Raw genomic sequence first — 27,078 nt, 5'->3', positions numbered from 1 at the left:
AATTCATTGCATCACTCTGCTCCTTCCGTCTTTACATAAAAAAGATACATGTCTCTCTTCTAATTGTGTAGGATTTGAACTGAGGTACTCTGATACAATACTATCCCACATCCCCATTGGAAGGAGAAGTCTTATTTAATGGACTAGAATGCAGATTTCGTCCAGTGGCCTATGGTGACAGTCTGTTGTGAGCAGTGACAAGGATTTACACACAAAGAAATAGGCCCAAGAAGAAGTGCCCTTTTGGGTCACACATAAACTGTAATTGTAGATTTATTAGAAAAAAAAGTTTTGAATATTACAATGTAATTTTTTGAATATCTGAAAAATGATGAAAGCCGTTGAAGAGATTATTTGTCTTAATCATGTGACTACATCACACCTCCCCCGCCCCCAACCATTTCCTCCCCGCCTATCCACCACAACACCACTCCATTATTTTTTCTGGAGCTCAGACGCTCTGCCAGCCCTCTCTACTTTGCCTTCTCGTGTTTTACTTAATTCTTTTGAGTACAGATCAGATAGCATCTCCTGGATACCAGCTGGAAATTTTGCTTTTGTTGATTTAGACATTCCAGGGTTTAAGGAAATGTCTTCTTCTTTATTCTTTTTCTCAAGAACAGCCGGGTGCTGTTCACTTTCCTCGCCGAACACAGTGTCTTCAACATGATCACCTTTTGTAGTCTGCTGACTCCATTCAGTCACAATGTTCTCATAATCTGAGGCAGAAATTGACATCAAAAAAGGAATGTTCTGGTCACCATGACTCTCCCCTGAATTTTGGTATATTGGCCCTTGTATGTCTTTGAGGAAAGATGGCTCTTCCTCAAAGGACAACAGAGATTCTATATCAGAAACATTCTCATACACTGGATCTGTAAGAGAGTCATCACTATAACTATCGTATTTTGTAAGACTGAGCGGTGACTCCTCCACCTTACCTTTCTTTGACTGTCCTTTAGAATGTTTGACGGTAGCATAAATTATTTGACAAGGGGCATCTGCACCCTCCCTTTCATTAGTTGTAGGAACATTCCTTTCCCCCACTGTGGCTGCCTTTGACACAACTCCACAGGGAGACGTCTGACCTTTCCGATCACGATAATTTTTCATCTTGGTAATTTTTGGACTTGTTACAGTGTCCTGTGCATCCTTCAGGACAGGCATCCTCCCACCTTGTGATTTTTCATCCAAGGATTCTTGAGAAGATGTTGATGTATTTGACAGTTGTAGACTGAATGCTCTGGAACTCGCAGAGCCAACAGAAGTTAAACTTAGTCGTTGTTGCTCTTTTTCTTTAACAGCTGTATCAATAATGCGGAAAATTTCTCTGACGTCCTTTGTGTTGAATAGAAAAAGCCCTTGTCCTGAATCGCACCTTCTGCCTGCCTCAAATGTAAATGTTGTCTGTAGAAAAAGAAAATCGTAGTTAGATGTTATGCCGGAATATTAAATTCATTTAAGTGCATATATGCTGTAATTTTAGTGATCAAATATATAAAATTTCAGTTCTATCAAGAGTTAGAAATTCAACACAGCAATTCATCTGTGTGAACAATTTCCAAACTGAAAAACAGGGCAACATGGAACTTGAGACTGTTCCACCTCAGAACTCAGAACTTTTCATCTACTATCTACAAGTCTGTGTGGTTTATGGCAACTCTACTCTGCCTCCTTTCCTTACCCTGCATGCAGGTGGCTCAAGGCATCTGTAACCCAGATTCCAAATCACTGGAGTGCGTCACCAAAAGGTCTCCTCCATCCCAAAACTCACATTCCTGTTTGCTCATCCTCCAGTGTTACCGGTATGAAAAACATTCTTGTGGCTAGTTCACCAGATTTATTCTAGGCACTGAATGATTCCAGAATCTGGGAGTTTACTTTGATCAGACACTGGAATTAATGGTGAGCCATGGATGATCCACAGAAAGCCCAGGCAAACAGTGTAAATGCTGTTTTTGGCATTTCCCTAGGGTTTCCATGAACCTTCCACCAAAGGTCTGGCGGTTGATCCGGAGAAATTCAACCCCATAAACACGATGGAGATTTTCATCTTAAAATCAATTAAATGAAATATTAGGCAGTTCTGTTAAAAGCGGGCAATCTACTCATCCAGATTATTTCCCAGATAATGAAGACCATAACCACGCCTACCATTGAAAAACTGTCAAGATATTGACACGTAACCCTCATTATCATTCACATTAGGGGAATGTATGATATGTGCTAAAATGGTACAACCCCGTTGAGCTAATTATTCAGCATAATCCTGATGCAGACCTACACCAGTAATTGCTACAGGAGTCCTCCCGATTATCCATTATAACTTTGGTAGAACATCCACAGAAATCTCAGAGAAATGGATGATGATCTGGACAGTCTCCACAGAAAGTGTATCCCCAAATTCTGCTTTGATAAAACAATAGGAATATTCAGTATGTTTATTGGAGGTGACCCAGATGTTTATTGGTGACCCAGAATAAGCATGGGGGAGGACAAAGGAAAGGGAGAAATAGGTCTCCACAGCCCAGTCACTATTCCATGACTTTCACTTTCAGTCAAGCAATACAATGGTTGCACCCAGATCCGAGCATTACATCATGGCTAGTGCTAGAGAGAGGGAGAGAAAGTCAGTGAACGTAGCCATGGCACAAAAGTTACCTAACAACACAGAGAATACCATCATCACATGGACCGCAGCAGTTTAATAAAGTGGCTCACCACCATTTTCTTGGGGAAAACTAGGGATTGACAATAAATTACTGCTTTTCTAGCAATGCTCATATCCCGAGAATGAATTCAGTGTCCCAGGCCTTCATCTGGAGCATGTTCAGGAAAAGAACCTTGTCATTGGAAGTGAAATATGTGACTCAATTATTATATGCAGGTGCAGCCACAGTTAGGATTGGAAATTTGGGTGGTCCCCAACTGATGGTGCTAAGCCCGATTGAGACGAGAGCAGCTTGGCTTGTAGCCTCAGCTCATCCATTTGGTTCTTGGCTCCCGTGAATGACAAGAATGACTCAGCTGAACCGGCGGCTAAGGACAGTAGTGAAAAGCCAGCAGCAAATTAACAAAGCCAGAGAGAGAGAGAGGATCTTGGCATCTATCACTTACTGCACCAAGTCCGGAGTAGGACATTGGTTCATCTGGTCAGCATTGACCACCCGAATTGCTGTACTAGCACAACTGACAGAAATGTGGAGCTGGGGTTGGAGAGACGGCAGGAATTTGATCTAGGCATTGAAGAAGGGTCACTGACCCGAAACGTTAACTCTGCCTCTCTTTCCACAGATGCTGCCAGACCTGCTGAGTGATTCCAGCATTTCTTGTTTTTGCCACAGATTCAGATTTGAGTTGGCCTAAATGCTAATTCAGTGGGCCATGGGCCAGCCAAGCCACTGGGCTGAACAACCACTTACTCTTGACTAAAGTGAAGTTTATCTATCATACTACAAGAACTAGGTGAAGAGAAATAATCTGAATGATGTAATGTTTTAGCACACCCCACCTATTATCATTTAAAAGGAGAAGGCTAGGGTATTTCCTTCACACAGTTTAACCCTCTCACATTCACAAAACAAACAAAATGACCTCAATTTTGATTCCCCTCACCCAGCAAGAATGATGCATGGGCAAGGTTAAGGTTAGGCTGAGTCTACTTACAGACCTGAGGTTGCTTCCTTCCCACCCATTGCCAGTTTATCTTCATTAATCTTCAAGTTGGCCGAGGCTTCCTCTATATGCAGGTGAGGGCATAACATATACAAAAGTGGAGGCCTGATATCATCAGTCCTGCAGCATGATAGTAACGATGGTCTGAGGGAGACCTACCCAGTGACAACCCAGACAGGCGAACCATGGCAGGAGGCGCCAACTGCCCTGAAGCTGCCATGATATATTGAGAAAAATAATTGTGCCAGGACATTCTTGTGAGTCAGGATGATATGCACATCCACTGATTTTAAATGGAAATTACCTCATGGCACTGATCTGAAGGCATTTGACTTTGGCAAAACCATTCTGAATATTGTAGCATTACCCAAGATCAGCATCATACTGGGCAAGTTCAGAAAATAATGTAACTGGAACAAGATTAAAGCAGAAATAATTTCACCTGATCCATTCCATATCTGCGAAGGTATCGATAAGGCCACCTGTAGACATCTTGCTTAGTTTTCGGATCTTCCAAAATCAGGCAGTTTTTTCCAGGTATTAAAATGTACTTTCCATGAAGCTTGCATCTAGTTGCAGCATCAGTCTTCTGCACCGTCACAGTGAATTGATGAACAGGCGCAGCTGTAGAATACATTGTCAATTATTTGGTGGCAAGGAGTTTATCTTTAAATGGTCTTCAACATGAACAGAATGTTTTTGGGAGGAATAATCTCAAAACATTTCTGTCCTGGAATTCTGCTAAGACTTGCACACTACTCCTTCATAGTTCTCAGCAAACAATTTTAGTGACATTTTTCTTGAAAAATGTTTGGGTTTGTTTTGTTCTTGAAGTGAAGTACATCAGCCCTATGAGTTGGAAATTGCCTTTACTCTTCACCGATATGCCTTAACTTCAATGTCTATTTGGATAACACAACAGCATCAGTGAGAGTTGTTCCACATGTCACATCTATCTATCTTCATTGGCTGGGAACTTCCTCAGAGCTGCTGACACTCTGCCACTGCCACATATAAATGGGGTCATCTGGTAAAGTTATGGTGGCAGAATGGGAGCAACTGCAACAAAATCCCCAGCCATAGCGCCTTTCTCCAATGAATGTCAGAGCGGCACAGTGGCGCAGTGGTTAGCACCGCAGCCTCACAGCTCCAGCGACCCGGGTTCAATTCTGGGTACTGCCTGTGTGGAGTTTGCAAGTTCTCCCTGTGTCTGCGTGGGTTTTCTCCAGGTGCTCCGGTTTCCTCCCACATGCCAAAGACTTGCAGGTTGATAGGTAAATTGGCCATTATAGATTGCTCCTAGTATAGGTAGGTGGTAGGGAAATATAGGGACAGGTGGGGATGTGGTAGGAATATGGAATTAGTGTAGGATTAGTATAAATGGGTGGTTGATTGTCGGCACAGACTCGGTGGGCTGAAGGGCCTGTTTCAGTGCTGTATCTCTAAAACTAAAACAAAAACTAAACAAGTTAAGGAACGAGTGCTCAGAAATAAAAATCTATCTCCTGTCAGCATGATGTTTCTTGGTTAGTTTTGACACATGGGTTATGCTCTACCAGAAAAGGGAAATTAATGCTGACACCATCACCCCCTAATGCTTCTCCTCTGTTTTCAAACTCAGTTGGATCACCTCACTTGGTTGCACTCTTAACTCTCATATCAGAGCTAGAACATCTCCAGTGCTGCAAACTTTCCATCCCCACACCATTGCTTTCTAAGTTCCTCAGGAATCTGTCCTTGGCTGCTTGCTCTTCCTCATCTCCATGCTGTCCCTTGGTGATATCATCTGCAGACATGGGGTCAGCCTCCTCATATACATTGATAACACCCAGCTCTGCCTCTCTTGGTCCCTCTGCTTGTCTGACACCCAGTCTCAAATAAGCAATATCTCCTTCAGCTAAAACCTGGCAAGACCAAAGCCATCACTTTCCCCTCTCTGCTCAAAACTCCCTATCTTTTGTACTGATTCAATCCATCTCTACAGCCAGGTTCTCAGAATTTTTCATAAACTTGGCATCCTATTTGATCTTGAGCTGAGCTTCCTACCCAATAACTTTCCGTCATAAAGACCACCTACGTCCACCTCGGTAACATCACAAACTTCCTCTCCTAACTGCTTAAGCCCTCATCCATGTCTTTGTCACTTCCAGATTCAATTATTCCAGTAATCTCCTAGCCAGCCCCATCCTCCACCCTTCATAAACTTCAGCTCATCTAAGGCTCTACTGCCAATATCCTATTCTGTACCAAGTTCCACTCGCCCATCCCTGTTGTTATTAATCTATACTAGCTGCTGGTTCCCACTGTCTCAAAGTTAACATTTTCATCTTCATGTTTAAATTTTTCAATGGCATAAGACCGCCCTTTCTGTATTACCTCCACCAGTCCTAGAACCCTGCCCCCAACCTCAGTCATCTTCTGAATTTTCCCTTGTGCATTTCCTTTCCCTTCATCACAGCATTGATGGCCATCCCTTCAGCTGCTAAGGCTCCGCACTGTACATTCCCTCCCTAAATCGCCACACCTCCTTCTCCTTTCATACTACAATCAAGTGGGCATGCATTTTAGACACAATACTGAGACAAAACAAGTCTGACTTAACTCGCCCTATCTTATATTCCTATCTCGCAACATTGAAACAGGTGCACCCGGTTCTGCTCCACATACCTATTTAATGCTAAATATATTTCATCTTCTTGGCTTTTTTTTGTATCTTCGTAAGGGAGTGCAAACATGTCTGTTTTTACGGTGAGAGAAGCTGAGGAATCTGAGGAAAAGGTCAATGAAGAAGGAACAGTGGTACAGAAGAAGTCCAAGGAAGTCATGGAAAATGATAATGATGATGAGGAGGAGAGAAATTTAAAGGACTTTATTAATGATGATTGCGAAGAAGACTATGAGGAAGAGGAGGAGCAGAATGATGATGCAGGCAGTGAAGGTTCTGGAGGTTCAGACACTATTGCTAAGAAAAAAAAGCATAGAAGTCAGTTTTAAAATGAATTTATTTTCTTCAGGCCAAGTACCTAAATCTGTTTTTTCTATCTTTTACACACAAATAGCAGAATGGAAGAATCCCAGCCTTTTCTCTGCATATTTTCGTGTTAATTTTGACTTTGTACAACAGTGTACAACAGATGATGGCAAATTTATAGCCTATTTTACATAGAAGGATAAAAAAATCGGGATGTAAAATGGGCTGCCACTTCACTGTCACCCGCTTTACACTAAACCACAAAGTTAAATTGAACCTTACTTTGGACAAAAGAAATTAGGGGTTAAACTGGTTAATCCCCAAAAATGGGCATGGGGATCATGAAGGGCAATTAACCCGTGCCCATCGAGTGGAATGTAGGCAACATGCCAATTTCATGCTGCCTGCTAATTTTAATGATTTCTTCTTGCAGCCAAACCTCCTCATGCTGTTCATCGGCTGTCTGTCTCAGCAAGGGGCCCAATATTGTTATTTGCTCGCACTACTTAAAGCTACCCTGCACCTCAAAGGGGAGGTGCATTGTGGCTGCAGCAGGGGCTGTGAGTCATTCTGTAACTGAATCAGACCTAGGAAATAGAGAAGAATGGCTGACTTAGGGAAAGAGCAGGCCACCAACTTTTCGGTCTTTGCATTGGAGGTCTTCATCGAGCAGGTGGAAAGGAGAAGAGATATCCTGTACCTTCAGGGGGCCTAGAGGCCCTCCAGAAGCATGATTAGAAGCAGTGGGACAGATAGTTGTGGAGGTCAATGCTAGGAGTTTAGCCCCAAGGATCCTGATGCAGTGCTGCAAGACATTCAATGACCTCATGCGAGTGGTCAAGATCACCTTCAAATGCCATATCCTACCGACTGAATCACGAGTCTCAGATATTCAATTCACCATATCCTCTTCAATCACTTGCCATCAATCACTATCAGACAGACTCACACCTAAGCCCCACCCTCAGACACTTAGCATTTTTGCAGCCTCACATCCATATCTCTCAGCTTACACACACAGCAGCTATTCAACCATAACAGCCACATCACCCAAACACATTGTACCACATTCACTAACACACTTCCCTCTCTCCTGCAGGAGAAAATGGCAAAAACCAGAGCAGCAAGAATGAATGGAATGGAGAGAAGTGAGTGTGCATGTTACTGCGCTCAAAAAGCCACCTTTGATGAGGAGATCCAACAGCAGATAAGCTGCACCAGATCAGCCTTCTACAAATTAAGGAAGTGAGTGTTTGACAACAAAGACCTCCGTAAATCAACAAAAGTCTTTGTGTTGTCATGCTCTTGTGACGTGCAGCAATTGAAATAATACAGAACCCAAACTGAAGAGTTGCAAAAAAATTGACTTTTCTTTTAAAACGTGGACAATGTACTGCAAAATGGCTACCAAAGGTCATACTGTATATTCAAACTGTCTTACTTTCTGGCAAGGACAAAAGGATATGTTCCAAGTTAAGAGGTGTCAATTACACCCATCCTGAACCCATCGAGAGACATTTTTGAATTGAATGGGTTCTTTTGAAACAAGGAAGGTGTTAAGTATTTGCATCCTGGGCCATTGTTGGTCTCTACAGACAGGGGGCTCTACATCTCCCAACAGAGTCAAGATGTGAGAGATTTTTAACCTGAAAAAGTAGCTCTCTCGGAAAAGAGAGAGAGAATAAGAGCAACAGCATCAAAAGCCAGTCCAGCCAGGAGCTGAGATCTTCATCAAAAGCCAAAGAAGGTGCCCTGCTGTGGATTCTATACTTCAACTTGTGCAGCAGAGAACTGAAAGTGATCCCCTGTCTCTAAATTGAAGTCTCAACTAAATCTACAAACCACCCAAGCCTGCAACTTTAAAAGAGAAATTGACCGAGAAGTTTACTGTGAATACCAAAAAACGACTTCACTTCAAACCACTTATCCCTTTTCCTCTCTATCTCTCTCCTCTTGCTTGCATGTGTGTGCGCGTGTGTGTGTGTGTGAGTGACTGCATGTGTGGGTGCGATTGTGACCGTTTCTGGAATGAATATTGTTCAATAAATATTTAATCTTCTGTTTTAATCTACAAGAAAACCTGTCGCTGTCTGTTTATTTGACAAATAAACCACAAGGGGTTAAAACCCTAGTAACAAAAACACTTGCTGTGGTCAGTTGGGAGTTGAACAGTGGAAACCACCCACATCCCTCACCACCTTGACATAACTGTAGTCAGAGCAGTTGTCATCACCACGCTCCTGTACTGCAGTGAGACCTGGAACAGTGTATTAGCGACACATAAGAGTGCTAGAGAAATTCAGCAATGCCTCCACTGCATCCTCCAGATTTAATGGGGGGGGGGGGGGGGGGAACATCGAACAAACGCTATTGTCCTTCTCAAAGCCAGATCCACAAGCATTCAAGTAAAACTCCTGAAAAATCAACTCCAATGGACTGTTCACTGTGCCCGCATGGTTGAAAATCGTCGACCCTGCCAAGTTCTGTTCTCACAATGCTCAAATGTCCAATGTTCTAGGGGAGGACAAAGTAAACACTTCAAAGACATTCTGAAGCTCTCCTTGAAGCGAGTGTGCATTAACAACTGGGAGGAGCTTGTTACCAACCGCTCAGAGTAGTGACAACTTATCCAGCAAGCTGCATCATGCTTTGAGTCCCAACGTCTTCATGATGAGGCAGAGCGGCAGCAGAGAAGGAAAGAAAAGGAAGAAAATCCTGAGCTCAGGATTCCACTACCTCGTGGAACGTCCTGCCCCATGTGCCTATAGATCTGCAGTCGAAAATCGGCCCACTCAGTCACGTGAAGACCCATAGCAGAAACTCATGACCCTGAGTAGACGTCATCCTTGAATCAAGGGACGACCAACAACAATGGGACAGAGGGCGGCCATTTGACCCATTGAGCTCATGGATTTCTCTACAGAGAGCTGGCAGTCAGTCCCCTTCTTCTATCCCTGTAGGCATGCAAATTTCTTTCCCTCAAGTGCCTATCCAATTTCCTTTTGAAATCATTGATCGTCTCCACTTCCACCACCCTCGTAGGCAGAGTTCCAGATCATTACTACTCGATGTGTAAAAAAAGTCGTTCCTCACATCCCCTCTGCATCTCTTGCCTAAAACCTTAAATCTGTGTCCCCTAGTTCTTATACCATCAGCTAATGGGAAAAGCTTTTCTTTGTCTACCCTATCCAAACCTGTCATAATCTTGTACACCTCTATCGAATCTCCCCTCAACCTCCTTTGTCGCAGGAGAACAACCCCAGCTTCTCCGACCTAACCTTGTAGCTAAATTCCCTCATCCCTGGAACCATTCTGGCAAATCTCCTCTGTACCCTCCCAAGGACCCTCAGATCCTGCCTAAAGTGTGGTGACCAGAACTGGACACAATACTCTAGTTGTGACTTAATCAGAGCTTTATAAAGGTTCAGCATAACATCCCTGCTTTTGTACTCAACACCTCTATTTCTGAAGCCCAAGATCCCATATACTTTGCTAACTACTCTTTCAATATGTCCTGCCACCTTCAAAGATCTATGCACATGAACCCACAGGTGTCTCTGTCCCTGCACACTCTTTAGAACTGTGTCATTAAGTCTATCTTCCCTCTACAGCTTCCAACCTCATAGTCCCGCAACCCCGGACAGCCCGCTTCTATCTCCTTCCCAAAATCCACAAACGGGACTGTCCCGGCAGACCCATTGTGTCAGCCTGCTCCTGCCCAACTGAACTTATTTCTTCCTATCTAGACTCTATCTTTTCTCCGCTGGTCCAGTCTCTTCCCACCTACATCCGTGACTCTTCTGACGCCCTACGTCATTTTGACAATTTCCAGTTTCCTGGTCCCAACCGCCTCCTCTTCACTATGGACGTCCAATCGCTCTACACCTCCATCCCCCACCAGGATGGTTTGAGGGCTCTCCGCTTCTTCCTGGAACAGAGGCCCAACCAGTCCCCATCCACCACCACCCTCCTCCGCCTGGCTGAACTTGTTCTCACATTGAACAACTTCTCCTTCAACTCCACGCACTTCCTTCAAGTAAAAGGTGTCGCTATGGGTACCCGCATGGGTCCTAGTTATGCCTGTCTTTTTGTGGGATATGTCGAGCATTCTTTGTTCCAGTCCTACTCAGGCACCCTCCCCCAACTCTTTTTCCGGTACATTGATGACTGTATCGGTGCCGTTTCCTGCTCCCGCCCCGAACTAGAAAACTTTATCAACTTTGCTTCCAATTTCCACCCTTCTCTCACCTTTACATGGTCCATCTCTGACACTTCCCTTCCCTTCCTCGACTTCTCTGTCTCCATCTCTGGGGATAGGTTGTCTACCAATATCCATTATAAGCCCACTGACTCCCACAGCTACCTCGACTACACTTCTTCACACCCTACCTCCTGTAAGGACTCCATTCCATTCTCCCAGTTTCTCCGTCTCCGACGCATCTGCTCTGATGATGCTACCTTCCATGACGGTGCTTCTGATATGACCTCCTTTTTCCTCAACCGAGGATTTCCCCCCACTGTGGTTGACAGGGCCCTCAACCGTGTCCGACCCATTCCCCGCACCTCTACCCTCACCCCTTCCCCTCCCTCCCAGAACCGTGACAGGGTTCCCCTTGTCCTCACTTTTCATCCCACCAGCCTCCATATCCAAAGGATCATCCTCCGCCATTTTCGCCACCTCCAGCGTGATGCCACTACCAGTCGCATCTTCCCCTCCCTTCCCCTGTCAGCATTCCGAAGGGATCGTTCCCTCCGCGACACCCTGGTCCACACCTCCATTACCCCCACCACCTCGTCCCCGTCCCAGGGCACCTTCCCTTGCAATCGCAGGAGGTGTAATACCTGCCCATTTACCTCCTCTCTCCTCACTATCCCAGGCCCCAAACACTCCTTTCAGGTGAAGCAGCGATTTACTTGTACTTCTTTCAATGTAGTATACTGTATTCGCTGCTCACAGTGTGGTCTCCTCTACATTGGGGAGACCAAGCGCAGACTGGGTGACCGCTTTGCGGAACATCTCCGCTCAGTCCGCAAGCAGGACCCTGAGCTTCCGGTTGCTTGCCATTTCAACACTCCCCCCTGCTCTCATGCTCACATCTCTGTCCTGGGATTGCTGCAGTGTTCCAGTGAACATCAACGCAAGCTCGAGGAACAGCATCTCATCTACCGATTAGGCACACTACAGCCTACCGGACTGAACATTGAGTTCAATAATTTCAGAGCATGACAGCCCCCCACTTTACTTTCATTTTTAGTCATTTTTAGTTATTTTTTCTTCCTTTTTTTTTGCATTCCTTTTTACATTTTTTGCATTTATTTCATTTCATCTTAGTTTGTTCAGTTTGCTTACCCACTGTTTTTTTCAGGTTGTTTTTCTTCAGGTTTGCACTTGCTGATGTTCTATATTCAGTATATTCACACCTAATCTGTACTAATGCTTTGTCTTTCAAAACACCATTAACATATTGTTTGCCTTTGCTCCGTGACCTTTTGGTCAGCTATGTGGCCTGGTCCAATCTGCACCTTCTCCTTTGTTATCTCTTGCCCAACCCCCACCTCACTTGTTTATAATCTGTGACTTTTCTAATATTTGTCAGTTCCGAAGAAGGGTCACTGACCCGAAACGTTAACTCTGCTTCTCTTTCCACAGATGCTGCCAGACCTGCTGAGTGAATCCAGCATTTCTTGTTTTTGTGTCATTAAGTCTATATTCCCTCTCCCTATCCCTTCTGCCAAAATGCATCACCTCACACTTCTCTGTATTAAATTCCATCTGCCACCGGTCTGCCCATTCTGTTAGCCTATTACATGTTGCAGTCGATTGGTATTATCCTCACTGTCTGCCACATCCCCAAGTTTGGTGTCATGGGCAAATTTTGAAATTTTACTCTGTCTTCCAATATCCAAGTCATTTACATATAGCAAAAAAAAACAGTGGTCCCAGCTCTGATCCTTGGGAAACACCACTGTTTACAATCCTCCAGTTTGAGAAAAAAACATTTACCACGACTCACTGTTTTCTGTCCTTTTTTAATCCAAGCTGACACTGACCCTCCTATTTCATGAGCCTCAGTTTTGTTAACCAGCCTTTTATGTGCTACCTTGTCAAATGCTTTCTTAAAATCTATATAGACAACATCCGCCACATTCCCTTCATCAACGATCTCTGTTACTTCTTCAAAAAATTCAATTACATTAGTTAAACGTGATCTGCCTTTTACAAGGCTATCCTTAATTAACTCAAACCTCTCCAAGTGCCTGCTATTTTTTTCCAGATAATCCTGGTTTGTTGAGGGAAGGGCCATTGCTGAGGCATGGTCATTGACAAGGCTGAAGCCATTGAAGATGGTGGTATCCTCATCTATAATCCTCCTTCTCGCATCCCATTTCCCCTCATCCCTAAATCTTCTGGCTTAAAAGCTGTAGATGTAAGCATGCAGCTCTTATTTTCTCCTCTCCTCTACCCTCACCAGAACCTAATCCTTGTCCCTTTTTCATTTCAGATACCCAAGAAAGTGCAGGAAGAGCAAGAAGACAGTGAAGATGAAGATACACCATCACTCAATTTCACACTCACAGCCACCAGTTCAGATACCGACATTGTGTGTAACTTAGAGGACAGCATCGAGGCAGGATCTGCACCGAGTGAGACACTGGGCAGAAGTGGGCTGTAGCCTGGAGTGGGGGGGAGGAAGAGGATAGCACAGATGTCAGCTCACTGGAGGGCAAGGTCACACACTCATTCTGCTGCACAAGACACAGATGAGCACTTTGATGGGCCAGGCTACAGAAAAAGGCTGATGGGTATACACACCAAAATGCTTGATACATTGGGAAGTCTTCCAGAAATCTGACATGCTATGTTCAAGAGCACAGAGAAGTCTGGCACAAACTTGTCACAGGGCTTTGTACAAAACTTGGAGCCCAACCTTTCCAGCATGGAACTGGCAGCCAACTCCACCAACAGACTTTTGAGACCAATGATGATCCAGTTTCTGATGGCCAATATTTCAGCTTCCACTGCTGCACAAGCAACCCAAGGGCTGCAGTGGCAGCTCAGACTGCTGCCATCATGGCTCTGATACCAGTGTTCAAAGGGGCTTGCAGGGTATCACAGCAGTCTAACAATCTCTCCTCCAACAGATTACTAGGATTGCTGAGGGGGGGAGGGGGAGTGGCAGTGGCTCCGTGGAGCACAAACCTGCTGCCCTCTATCTGGATGTCAGTATTTGTCCACCCAGTCCTGCCACTGCGCCAGTGTCCTTGCAATTGCCTATTAGCCAGCCAGGCTAGACTGCGGCCGCCCAAGCTGAGATGGTGCAGACTGAAGCTGAGCCACCTAGGCACAGAGCTGTTCAAGGTCACTCTCTCAGGCCAACAGCAGCCTTCTACCAACCATACTGCAGCCACTAGGGTAACACTACATTGGAGCATTAGAACAAGTAAAAGCACAAGGAGGACAGGCACTAAGGGAATGCACAAGGGTGATTAATTTACTTGTTATGCAATATGGCATGATTTAATTTATAAATTTGGATTGGAATGTGTATTTTGCATTACGGCCAAGAAAACACTGTGATGGTCAGTGACAGAGGAAGGTAAGGAATGGGAGAGCTGTTGGCGAATGGAAAGTTGTGGTTGTGGTTACTGGTATGGCTCTTGAATTAACTGTTCACATAAGAGCCCAGGAGAAAGTGACTGTATAAATTACAGCCTCCCTTCCTCTTCCACTGCCTCTTTCTTCTAGTAGCTTGCCTGGCTCTGTGTGGCTTCTGCTCATTCCCCCAGTCATGCTCAAATCCAAAAGAAAAGTCTACTAGACCACCCATTTCTGGAAGCAACTGTTTTGTGTTGCCTTTAAGTTATCAAGAAAATACTTCGGCACCATCCAGACCACTCCCTGTAGACTATTGATAATTTTAACAAGTGTGGCAAAGCACCCAGAACATGGCAAATTGCAACAACAACCAGAAGAAATAATCCATCAACTAATCTGTAAGAGAATGCATGCTGTTGAATGCATGTTCAGCTGTGGAAGGTAATGAGAGGGTGTAGGCTGGAGCATGGAGCTTCAAAAATAGCAACGCTGGCGTCAAATCAGTATTTCACACTGATTAATCATCATGATCCACTACTCTGCATACTTTCAGTGGGTGTTAGGTGTGAGCAAGCACTAGCCCCTTTATCAATATGGTGCCAATGCGCTTCACGTCAGTGCGCACACGCCATGGACACCATTTTGGACCCTTAAGGGGCCTCGTAATGCCCAAAGAACAGGCACTACTGAGCCCAGTTTTGTCCCCTGTGGTGTCTAGCCTCAAAGTGGCCATTACAAACATTTTAACAGCTAATTATATTGTCAATAATCACAATATAATTAACCATAGCAAATCAGATGAAGTGGATATTAACACTTTGTGCACATGATTAGGCAAAATTTGGATTAAAAAAATTTGAATACCTTCAATTGCATTATAGTGATGTGTCAGAAGCTATATGTTCTAGATATGGATTCACAATGGATAGCACATTCTCCTTATTTATTACTGCACCTTGAGTTATAGTTGAGTAAAGTTCATTTTCTTCCATCATTAATGAGTCGCTAGGCAACATGCAACTGGATGCAGAAACATCTTCATTGCGTTTTTTCACACTGGTGTTCTGGCGAGATAGAGGAAATGAAAGATCTAATTATTACACTTGACTTAAAAGCCACAGTGAAATTCATTTTTTTCCCCCATTCAACATTACTACACTTCAGACTATTAATGTAACATGGCAGTATTGCCAGGGACCGCTTGAAAGAACCCAGTGCATTGAACAGTCAAGAACTGACTGCTGTAAAGATTCCCCCAATGTGCGTGAGAACAGCAGCAGAGACATAGGCTATGCATGCTGTATTCCAAGAACATCACCAGAAAATGTCACCAATGCAATGATGTCATTGTGTGGCTTATTGCTGAACATGCATACAAAACATGGTACATAATTTTTTGCAATTTTTTAAAGAATATTGTATGTTGACAAACACTAAATTGTTGGAATGGTAATATCCTGAGGTCAGTCCTAGGAACTCTTTTAAACACTTTGTTTATACTCGTCAAGGTGAGAGATGTCAAAGCTGGGCAATACAGCATTTTCCATCTCGACAATCCAGTGGCTGCATCAAGTGTTCCTGGGTCAGGTGTGGCATAGTCTAGGTGCAGAGAAAAGCTCCCTCCAATCTATCCACCCTGCTACAAAATGACACTGCTCCAAACTCAGAAGAGCACCAATAGTTAATTTTTTCTATTTCCCTTAGGACTATCTGATTGACATTTCCAATTAATGAGGGGAAATTCTCTGCTGGATACCAACACCCACTAGGAAACTGACTGGCACTGCCCAAATTCATTTTGCATAGGAACCAACTGACAGAGTAAACTTTTATCCCATCAATTTGTGCTGGGTTAGATTCTAGGCTCATGGGGTGAAAGATCAGTTTGAGAGCTGGAATAAGGGACAGAACTTGGCATAACTGGATCCTACCCCAATATTCACCATGCCTTCCCACATAATGACATGTTTTGAAAAAATTCAAAGCCAAGGCTTCTAGTATAATTTTACACAGTCTGTTGGTAAAGTTGATTAAATAGCCCAACAAATAATGAACACTACATGGGCAGTTCAATCATAAATCTCATTTTGCTTTATTTTAAGGAAGGCTCTTCATGAAAGCAAATGTATATAATTGCTTTATTTTTTAAATGACACTAAAATATTCATTTATTAAATAGAAACAGTGGATCTAATAACCACAGATTTAAATTTCAGCTCCCTGTGATTTACCTACCTGAAATGCTAATTCACACAGGCACTTGATCCATTCAGTCACGTCTTGTTTTGGAGCTGCCATTATGTAGGTTTTCTCTGTGGTGGTGATGCAGAATGCAGACATCTCTTTAGGAGAGTTTTCCACTTGATTCCGATTGATGCTGATACAGTCAGACAAACGAATGATCCTCTCCACTCTTTTTTGAATGTGTCTGTCGCAATAGTTACTGAAATCCTTTGCAACAAACTGTTCCAACCTGGCAATGCTGTATGAACTTGCTGGGTATAATATTGACCAGTTCTTCTTCCAAACTTTCTGAAATAACAAGAGGACTTCAATCAACACTAAGGGAGAACTTAAAAACAATCTGAAACTCTGATTGCACCTGAACTCTGGTAGCATGACTGAATCCAGATAAACCTTGGTATATCCCAACTCTTTGTGGAAGTCTTCAGAATGCTATTTAACTCACTGTTTATAGCAGGAGGTCCTCCCTTACATTAAAAAAAAATGGATGAAAGGGACAAAAACGGTTCCAGCAAGTCTGAGATGAATTACCGAGCATGCCAATCTCTGGCTGGACTCCTGTATCCTAAGTGAGCCCTGAATGGAAAACCGATAAAAAGTCAACTTCTTGTCTACAACTGGTGTCTAGTTCGTGAAGACAAAAGAATGGGGAGAAAATCCTTGAATGGAAAAACTAAATTGACCAAGAGGTGAGAGTAATACAGTTGTAAATAGACAAGTGTTATCATAATGCCCAAAGTGAGGCAACTCTTTTTGTGATAATCACTTCATTAGAGGAGTAGCTACACTGTACCAGAACTCCATAACACTGGGCTGGATTTTAAGAGCCTGCCACCGATCTCGGCAGTGAGATCAAAAAATGGTGGCCCACGTCAAAGAACCACCGCGATCTCATGCATGGCAGCTCATTTAAATAGCCGGGGTGGCCCGCCCCTTGCCCTCCAATCATGTGGAGGGGTGGGCAGTCTGACACCAGCAATGGCGTCAGCTGCCTACATCAGGTGCTGGCATTGGAAGGAAATCTGCTGCCCTTATCTGGTCTGGCCTGGCCGACAACTGACTCCCCTCCCATAGCAACATGGTTGACTCTTAACTGCCTTCTTGTCATTTTTAAAGGGCAGCCAGCCCTGCCGCCTTCTATAAATTTTTAAAGACATACCCCCCAAAATGTTTTAAATACATTTCTAATGCCCCTTTCCCACCCACCAATAACATTAACTATTTGCCCTTCCCCGCACAAAACACCTACATTTTAAATCTGACCTTCCCCCTCAAGACTGCACAAAGTTTGAAGTTCAACCCTTCCCACCATCCCCTATACCAATGATGTTTATTTGACCCCATCCACACCACTGCACTGAAAATCTTACCTCCTCCCCCCTCCTCAGCAGTTTCACACCAGCTTTCTCCGGACAGGGAATTGAAGGTGCAATAGTGGGGCCGCCACACTGAAGATCGTAGCGAGCCCGTCAGATCCAAGGTAAGTGAACTTAAATATATTCATTTTATTGATTTAAATATTTAAATCCAGGTCCCGTCATCCAGCGGTGGAGGGGCCACTACGGAGAATCACCGCTGCTGGGCGGATTGGGCCGGGCCCTCCTGGCATCGAGGTCCATGGCGGGCCTCTTCTGGAGCCATTTTCAGGCCCCCGCCCCCCACCATGGATCACGACGTCGGGGGCTTATTAAAATCCAGCCCACTGTGTGGACAGGCTGTCCAACATAACGCTAATACAGTTTTAAATACAGAGAAATGTAAAAATAGTATTATTTCACAGAAACTGAACTAAGCGTATTTCCTACAGGGCTACAGCAGTTACAGGGTGATTATCATTCAATAAGTGGGGGTGGGTGGGAGGCGACGTAACCTTTTTTCAAAAAACACTCACTGCTTAAATTTTCCTGCACAATTGTGCTGAAAGGCTATCTAGTACTTAAAAACCTATCTGTGGACACAACTAGAGAGTACAGTACTACACACCAAGTTGACTGCCATTACTTGGATCTGCCAATCCCAGGATCACCCCTTTGTGGGGAGATGGTGGCTAGTGGTAATGTTGGAGGACTAGTAATTCAGAGGCCCAGGCTAATTCCCTGGGGATATGGGTTCAAATTCCACCACAGCAGCTGGTGGAATTTAAATGCAATGAATTTTTTAAAAATCTGGAATTGGAAATTAGTCTCAGTAATGAAATGAATGCCATGAAACTATCACTGATTGTTGTAAAAGCCCATCCGGTACACTGATGTCCTTTAGGGAAGGAAATCTGCTGCCCTTATCTGGTCTGGCCTGGTCTACAACTGACTCCCCTCCCATAGCAACATGGTTGACTCTTAACTGCCTTCTGAAATGGCCTAGCAAGCCACTCAATTGTCAAGGGCAATTAGGGATGGGCAACAAATGCTGGCCTTGCCAGTGATGCCCACATTCCATGAAAGAATAAAAAAAGTATAGTGGCAATTTTAGAAGTGTCTATAATGTACATAGGGTATGAACTTATCATCCCAGGGAATTGTGGGCACAGAGCCACACCCCAGGAAATTTTCTTTGACACTTTATTTGTTTATATTTCCAAAATTTTAGTTTTCACTTTCCAATATTTTCCCATATATATATATATACATACTTCATATGAGAGGCTATACCCCAAAAAACTGAATTACTTGTTTCCTGAATCTTGTTCCTTGCTAGATCGCACTTGATATTTTCCAGCCTAGAAATGACTGCTGCTGATACAAGTCTGATATTGAACCTCGAATTGTCTTAACACTTGGTTAAATGTTTGACTACCAAATATATCCAGCAGTAGTTTCTAACCTTAGTCTCAAAATGAATCACTGTCAATGCAACAGTATAGTATAAAAATAGCTCTTCATTACAGTAACCATCACAGAACCTCTTGATCTTAACCCTGATATTGTACATATGGAGCCAGGTCCTTACCATCCATAAGTTAAAAGTGACTCAGGTTACCTTGATAACATGCTGGCAAAAAGTGTGCATACATTTGCCTCCAAAAAGAAAAATCAGGCATACTCAGTTTACCCTACCACACTCTCCACTAAACCCCTAGTCCTCTACAACCCTAGTCATTCAACATAACTCATCAGTACCACCATCTACCATGTCAACTACACCATGAGTCTTCTACATTAGCAGTTTAATGTATGTCATCATTTTTCAGCTGAAGAACAATTTCAATAAGAAAATCCTACTTGTGTCAGACGTTCTTTGGTATCCAGTCTCAAGTTATATTTAATAATCATCTACAGCACACGGTTGTTCTCCTTACCTATCACGCGCTGTACCCTAACTAACCTAGCAAACCAAAACCCAAACACCATCAAGAATAGTTCTGATGTTTGATAGCATTCTATTTATACTGGTCTATTTCATAGGACTACTATGTCAGGCATAGTAGGAGTTAATAATGATTAAATCTCCCTCTGTACTGAACTAAGTTGCACTTCCTTTAAACTTCTGAGAGTTCCTTTTTCAGAAAAGTATCTCTCATCTCTGGTGAGTTATTTACTGGAAATGTTAGAAATTTGCCTCACAGTTTGGATGCTTGTATTGCTATCACACTTATTATATACAATGAATTAAAATATTATTTGTGGCCATCACCAGAGAATTTAATTTTTGAACTGAGGGGAAATGTTTAGATTGCATTCATATACTTAGAATTACCTAACAAACCAAATCAGGGAGAAAACGGGCAGGGTCACAATGGAAGAGGACAAAGAGGAGTCTGGCTAAGGTCCCAATGCCAGGGATGGGAAGGGGTGGGTGGGGGTGAGAGTAAGGAGAGAACAGAAGGTGGTCAAAACAGAACAGGATCATGTCATAGGTAAGAAAACCTGGACAGGTTACAACAGTGAGGCAGGATATTTCTCCAGGGTTATAACGAGAGGAAAGAAAATGTCTGGACCAGGTTAGGTGGTAAAGGTCACTGTGAAGAGTCATAATAGGAGGGGAAAAAATCATAGAATCTGATAGTACAGTACTCGACTATTGCTGAAAATACAGACATGTTGTCGAAGCTTTTTGTCTTGCACTCATCAGGACAATCCACAAGAATACCAATGTCAGGGAAAACAACAACTTTATACTGTACGAGAAGACTTGCATATCGATAGCAATGCTGTGTCCATTTGACATTGCTAACCTATTCACCAATGTACCACTTAAGGAATCCATAGATATTTGTGCTGCAGCATTATATCATGGCGATCTAGACCCGCCACCATTGCGTGAATCAGTATTCATTGAACTTATGAGCTCAGCAACTCCCGCAGTTGGGTTCAGTTTTAGCGATACCATGTACGGCCAAATAGATGGTGTTGCCATGGGATCCCCTGTAGGCCCAGCTCTAGCAAACATCTTTGTTGGGTTCCATGAGAAACGTGCCTTTGATGGAATGACACCGAATCTCCTACCTCTTGCATATTTCCAATATGTAGATGATACGTTTGCTATACTTGAATCCACAGCTGCATGCAATAATGTGTCCTCTGGTTCTCGACCCTTCCGCCAATTCAGCACCTATCAAACCTCCTCTCACTTTCTCTTCTCTAAGGAAAGCAATGCCAGGTTCTCCAATCTATCCATGTAATTGAAGTCTTATCTGCCACCTTCAATGATTTGTGGCCATATACACCCAGGTGTCTCTGTTCCTGCACCCCCTTTAGAATTGTAGCATTGATTTTATATAGCCTTCCCTGTTCTTCCCACCAAAATGTATCATTTCATACTTCTCTGCATTAAATTTCATCTGCTACATGTCTGCCCATTCCAGTAGCCTTAATTTATCTTAATTTATCCAGGATAAACTTAATTTATCCAGGCAGCAGGGAAATGATTGAACTAGCAGTTGAGAAGTGTGATATTATTTAAATCGATTTATACTGAGACCCCACCCTGCACGACAGGTCCTGTACTTGAAACATGTAGGTTACTGAGTGAAGTTGCCCGCTTAAATTGGTAAATTTGGAGTAAGATTGAACAAGATTTTGGGTGAAACTTCCCAATTACCCCCCCCCCCCCCCCCCACCCACAGGAGATTTCATCCCCATTATCTCTCTTATAGTTTAACACAGTATTTGAAAACTATTCATTTTCTACTATTTGAGAAGCTACTTAAGCTCATCAACTAGTGCAAAAATATCTCATGCATTACTGCTAAAATATTCTTGTGCCTTTACTGTTTAATAAATTTATTTAGTAGTTAAAACCATTAAGCATCAGGAAGGTATCTTGAATGATACTAGGGCTTCGAGAGATAAATTCTGAGGGCAGGTTGCATAAACTTGGCTTTTATTCCCTTGAATAAAGAAGATTAAGGAGTGATTTGATCGAAGTGTTTAAAATGGTTGGCGAATTTGATATGATAGATATGGTGAAACTATTTACTCTGGTAGTGAAATCAAGAATGAAGAGAGATAATCTTAAATTTTAGAGTGAGGCCATTTCAAAGAACAATCAGGAAGAACCTTTTCACACAAAAAGTAGGAGAATCTGGAATCTGTCCCCCAAAAGGCTATAGTTGCTACATTAACTGGAGCTTTCAAGACTGATGTTAGGTAAGGGTATCAAGGAATATGGAGCTAAGATGGGTAAATGGAATTGAGGTACAGTTCAACTATGATTTAACTGAATGGTTGGCTCAAGGGAATGACCTACTCCTGCGATGTTTCTAAGTCACAGTGGAGTATAATATTATTCCAGCACCTCTAAAGATAAGGAGAATTACATGATAAAACCAGTAGCTGGAATAAATTGAACAGATTTCTCTGCTCAACTTCGAGGCATCTTATGACTTTACCTTTATCTGTGCAAGTGTAGAAAAAGGCCCACTTACACTCTCAAAACGCCAAAAATGATTTAGAAAACAAGAGGGTTGTTGTTGCCACCATAGTCATCTCTCCCATTTGAGAGAGAGACAGTTGGTAACGTATAGCTTGAGGGTCACCACTCCACAAACAGGGGGCAAGGCGAGGAGACAGGCCTCCATAAACTACCACAACTGGCATGGGGCTTAAACCCACACTGTCAGTGTCTTTTTGCATCACACACTAGCAGTCGAGCCAACTGAGCTAACCAACCAAGACAAGAGGACAAAGAAATCCAAATAACAATAATGCCAACTTCCACACTTCACAGCAGTGTCACTGAATATCAATCACAAGTGGATGATATTTTTCGTCCTAAACCAAAGGGCAGTGGGGAGAGGGCATTGGTGGGTGCAATTTATAGCTAAATTTTGAAGTCTCAGCTGCAGCTAACTCAGCACCAAATAGCAACTGACCTACTGGTCGATAAGGCTTACCACACCATGCACTGCTTTAACTCAATAAGCCACAAGGCAAGTCTCTTCTGGTACGGAAATTACTCCACTTCCATTTCCTACATAGATAGATGCAAACAGTGGGGAGAAATTCACAGAAATGAAACTACATCCTACCACTCTTGTCATAGCAAGTAGATAAGAATCTGAGCAGACAAGTGTTGAAGCTATTCTGTAGAATACATTGACAATGTACTGTTTGAAGATGAAAGATGCAGCAATAGAGTGAAGCAGCATCCCACCTTTCATGGAACTGTGTTCTAGTATAGATCACAAACAAGGTTAATCACTTTGGGATGGGTTTTCATAATTTGGCCATTGCAGAGAGGAACACTGTGTTGTGAAAGTGATCATATCTCAATGGTCCTTTACATTTTATATACCTATCTGGTGCTACTACTGTTGGGATTTTATTGACACTGTGTCACTATGATTTATACTGAGATCCCACCCTGCACGACAGGTCCTATACTTGAAACATGTAGGTAACTGAGTGAAGTTGCCCGTTTAAATTGGTAAATTTAGAGTAAGATTGAACGTGATTTTGGGTGAAATTTCCCAATTACCCCACCCCTCCAACAGGAGATTTCGTCCCCATTATCTCTCCTATAGTTTAGCACAGTATTTGCAAACTATTCATTTTCTACTGTTTGAGAAGCTACCTAAGCTCATCAACTAGTGTAAAAATATCTCATGCATTACTGCGAAGATTTTCTTGTGCCTTTACTGTTTAATAAATTTATTTAGCAGTTAAAACCATTAAGCATCAGGCAGATATCCTGAATGATACCAGGGCTTTGAGGGTTAAATTCTGAGGGCAGGTTGCATAAACTGTGTCAAATGGAATTTAATCCTGAGAAGTGTGAGGTGATGCATTTTGGGAGGACTAATAAGGCAAGGGAATATATAATGGATGGTACGGGACCCTAGGAAGTACAGAGGGTCAGAGGGACCTAAATGTACTTGTCCATTGATCACTGAAGGCAGCAGCACAGGTAGATAAGGTGGTTAGGAAGGCATATGGGATACTTGCATTTATTAGCCGAAGCATAGAATATAAGAGCAGGGAGCTTATGATGGAGCTGTATAAAATGTTAGTTAGACCACAGCTGGAGTACTGTGTACAGTTCTGGTCACCACACTATAGGGAGGATGTGATTGCACTGGAGAGGGTGCAGAGGAGATTCACCAGGATGTTGCCTGGGCTGGAGCATTTCAGCTACGAAGAGAGACTGGATAGGCTAGGGTTTTTTTCCTTAGAGCAGAGAAGGCTGAGAGGGGACCTGATTGAGGTATACAAAAATATGAGGGGCATAGATCGGATGGATAGGAAGAAACTGTTTATCTTTACGCAGGGTTCAACAACTAAGGGACATAGATTTAAGGTAAGGGGCAGGAGATTTAGAGGGGATTTTTGGAAAAATATTTTCACCCAGAGGGTGGTAGGAATCTGGAACACACTGCCTGAAGGAGTGGTAGAGACAGGAACCCTCACAACATTTAAGAAGTATTTAGATGTGCACTTCAAACGCCACAGCATGCAAGGCTATGGGCCAAGTGCTGGAAAATGGGATTAGAAAAGATAGGTGCTTGATGGCCAGTGCAGACACAATGGGCCAAAGGGCCAGTTTCTGTGCTGTATAACTCTATGACTCTATGACTCTAAACTTGGCTTTTATTCCCTTGAATAAAGAAGATTAAGGAGTGATTTGATTGAAGTGTTTAAAATGGTCGAAGAATCGCAACAGAAATGTGATGACACAACAATCATGGACTAACTCTGAAGAGTTATGAAAAATGAACCTTTATTTTAAAAAGTGAACAATGGTCCAAAACTGGCTGACAAAGACATAGGACAAATCTTCAAAGCCAAAAGGTGTTAATGAAACCCATCGTAAACCTATCCTAAAAACATTCAGAATTGAATGCTTTCTTCTGAAACAAAGAAGGTGTGAATTAGCTACGTCCTGGGCCATTGTGCAATCATCATGGGGAAGAGAGGAGAATGTCTCCTACCAGGAGGTGAGAGGTGATCCAGTTTTACCTTAAAAAATAGGCTGTGTTTGCTGGCAATGCAACCACTTGGTGGTGCTGCACTAGTACATGTGAAAATGCAGCCTGTACCACTGAAATGTCACTGTCTGCAACGTTCAGGCAGCTGTCAGGATTAAAGATGGCGCTGCTCAATTTATCACAGAAAAACAACTTCAACCCATGGCAGCACACAATGGACATATTTGATACTCGGACAACATTGTGCTGTTTAAAGTCTCATTAGAAGAACAGCACCTCTGACAGTGCTGCACACCCTCCGTATTTCTGTGAGGTTTCAGTGCTATCCTACTCTCCGGCCACTCACTCCCCACCCTCTACCCCATCCCACTCTCCAGGCACTCACTCCCCGCTTCCCCCTACACCCCCTGCTCTCCAGTCGCTCCCCCACCCCCACCCCTCCAGGTACTAGCTCTAGGCCGCAGGCCACTTTCCTTCTCCCAGCCACTCACTCCTACATCGTCCCGTCACCCCTCATGGCCCACTTTGTTTCTTCGGGAGAAGCGAGTGACCGAGAGGAGGGAAGCGGCCTGCTGACTAGAGCTAGCGCCTGGAAGGATGGGGGGGGGGGGAAACGGGGAGAGAGTGGCCGGAGAACGGGGGTGGGTGGGGGGGAGCGGGGAACAAGCAGGGAGCGAGCGGCTGGAGAGTGGGAGGGAAGGTGCGAGCAGGGTGGGGGAGCGGGCATCGAGCGACCTGGAGTGAGTAGCCGAGTGGCGAGAGTGTTTTCCTGCGCGTGCACCAGTTAGCATTTTCCTGCGCCAGTTAGTCCTGGCAAGGCAAGACGTAGGCTGCGCATGCACAGCATCTCAGCACACAGGAGACCGTTTGCATGTGTGCGCAGCTTGTAGTGCTCTGATGTCGTCAGTGGGCCGCTGCGTTGTCAGGAGTCACTTTGTAAAAAATATAGCTAAAGAGAGAGAGAGAGAGAGAGACTGACCCAGAAGGTGAAGCTATTTGTAACAGCTCGAGTCCCAGCCGAGCCAGGAAGCAGAGCTCCCTGCTGAAAAAAATCCAACATCTACAATATACAGTAGGGAGAGCTAGAAGTAACCCACCATCTCCAACAGAACCTCCAAACAAGAGAGAAATCTACAATCACCTCAGGCCTGCATCCATTTAGGATTTGATTCTCAAGAGAATTCAACAGATTTATCGTAACCTTTCCCCCCACTAAAAACCACCTTTCTCTTTCCCTTCTCTATCTGTTTCTTGTGTGTGAGTGCGACAATTTCGGGATAAGACGTATTGATCAATAAACAATTGACTTTTTGTTTTTCTAAAACCTACAAGAAAACCTGTCTGTAAATAGCTACAAGTCTTACAAAACTCTTAAAGGGGAAGCCCATCTTAACAACAACTGTTTAGGTGAGATAATAGAGGTCAATAAACGAATGTACTTTTGTGCTTTAGGAGCTAGAAAAATGCCTTAATTGCATTCCATCTTTAAAAAGAAAAACAGAGAAGCACGACCAGCTATCCCAAATTGCCTGGTCAGGTAAACCTCACGAATGCATAATATCAAAGAGCCCATGAGGGCTCACCTCCACCTCCACCTCCCGAACGTCGCTAGGAGATCCGAACTCTCGGCTAGTTTTGGACAGGAGATCTCCTTGGTTTGAATATTTAATAGGTTGACTCCTGTGATTTTCATCCATGTAGCAGTGATTTAAGTAAATAGAGACCTGACGCCAGTGCTGCTTTAGCGAACGTCTACAGTTAAAAGCTACACTGCTTCTTATGATAACACCGAGTTATCTCACACAGCCAGTCCGCCAGTGTTAACCGGCGCCTTATAAGGAACACGGGGTTCAAATTCCACGGGTGCGGAAAACGTTGTAAGATTGAATGCTGTTTGTGTTGCTGACGTTATTGTGTGCATTTCCACAATTGCTCCGAGTTAAATATAAATGAAGCCCCAGGTTGGTTTGAGCCGGTGGAGAAGGACAAACCATCCTGGATTCCTGTCCAACTTGAATCAAACTCCTGACAAAATGATATGCTGTCCTCCTCTCACTCACTGCCCAACTCAGTCGCAACCCTGACCATTAACGCCACTAACTTGTACATCAAGATAATGGAACTTACCATTCCAAACTTATACTGTTGGATGTGCAGTATTCCTTCTTTGATGGGACTTTCCATCGTGAGTGTCTCGGTTTCAGATCCGTGCAACTGTCACTGTATGAA

The 27,078-nt window shown here is 43.5% G+C and overlaps 1 protein-coding gene across 1 annotated transcript; it reads right to left on the bottom strand.

Moving 5' to 3' along the window:
* Positions 1-257: 257 nt before the first annotated feature.
* On the bottom strand, positions 258-27,078 carry LOC137375572 (docking protein 3-like). Its single transcript, XM_068042928.1, has 5 exons — positions 26,977-27,078; positions 16,479-16,775; positions 15,199-15,307; positions 4,118-4,299; positions 258-1,407 (listed from the first exon to the last, which is right to left on the bottom strand). The coding sequence occupies exons 1-5, from the start codon at positions 27,031-27,033 to the stop codon at positions 436-438; spliced, it is 1,617 nt and encodes a 538-aa protein (XP_067899029.1). The 5' UTR covers positions 27,034-27,078; the 3' UTR covers positions 258-435.

The sequence above is a fragment of the Heterodontus francisci genome, chromosome 12 (assembly GCF_036365525.1).
Source record: "Heterodontus francisci isolate sHetFra1 chromosome 12, sHetFra1.hap1, whole genome shotgun sequence".
NCBI classification, from domain to species: Eukaryota; Metazoa; Chordata; class Chondrichthyes; order Heterodontiformes; family Heterodontidae; genus Heterodontus; species Heterodontus francisci.
Note: the sequence above shows the minus strand (reverse complement) of the source record. Positions and strands in the feature narration are given on the sequence as shown.

What these genes read in the sequence shown, in the direction of transcription:
- LOC137375572 (XM_068042928.1), bottom strand. Translation starts at nt 27,033, where the DNA reads ATGGAAAGTCCCATCAAAGAAGGAATACTGCACATCCAACAGTATAAG. An exon ending in AACAGTATAAGTTTGGAATG is followed by an intron (nt 16,776 to 26,976) that starts GTAAGTTCCATT and finishes TTGTTATTTCAG; the next exon opens with AAAGTTTGGAAGAAGAACTG. An exon ending in GCAGATATGGAATGGATCAG is followed by an intron (nt 1,408 to 4,117) that starts GTGAAATTATTT and finishes CTTTTTCTACAG; the next exon opens with ACAACATTTACATTTGAGGC.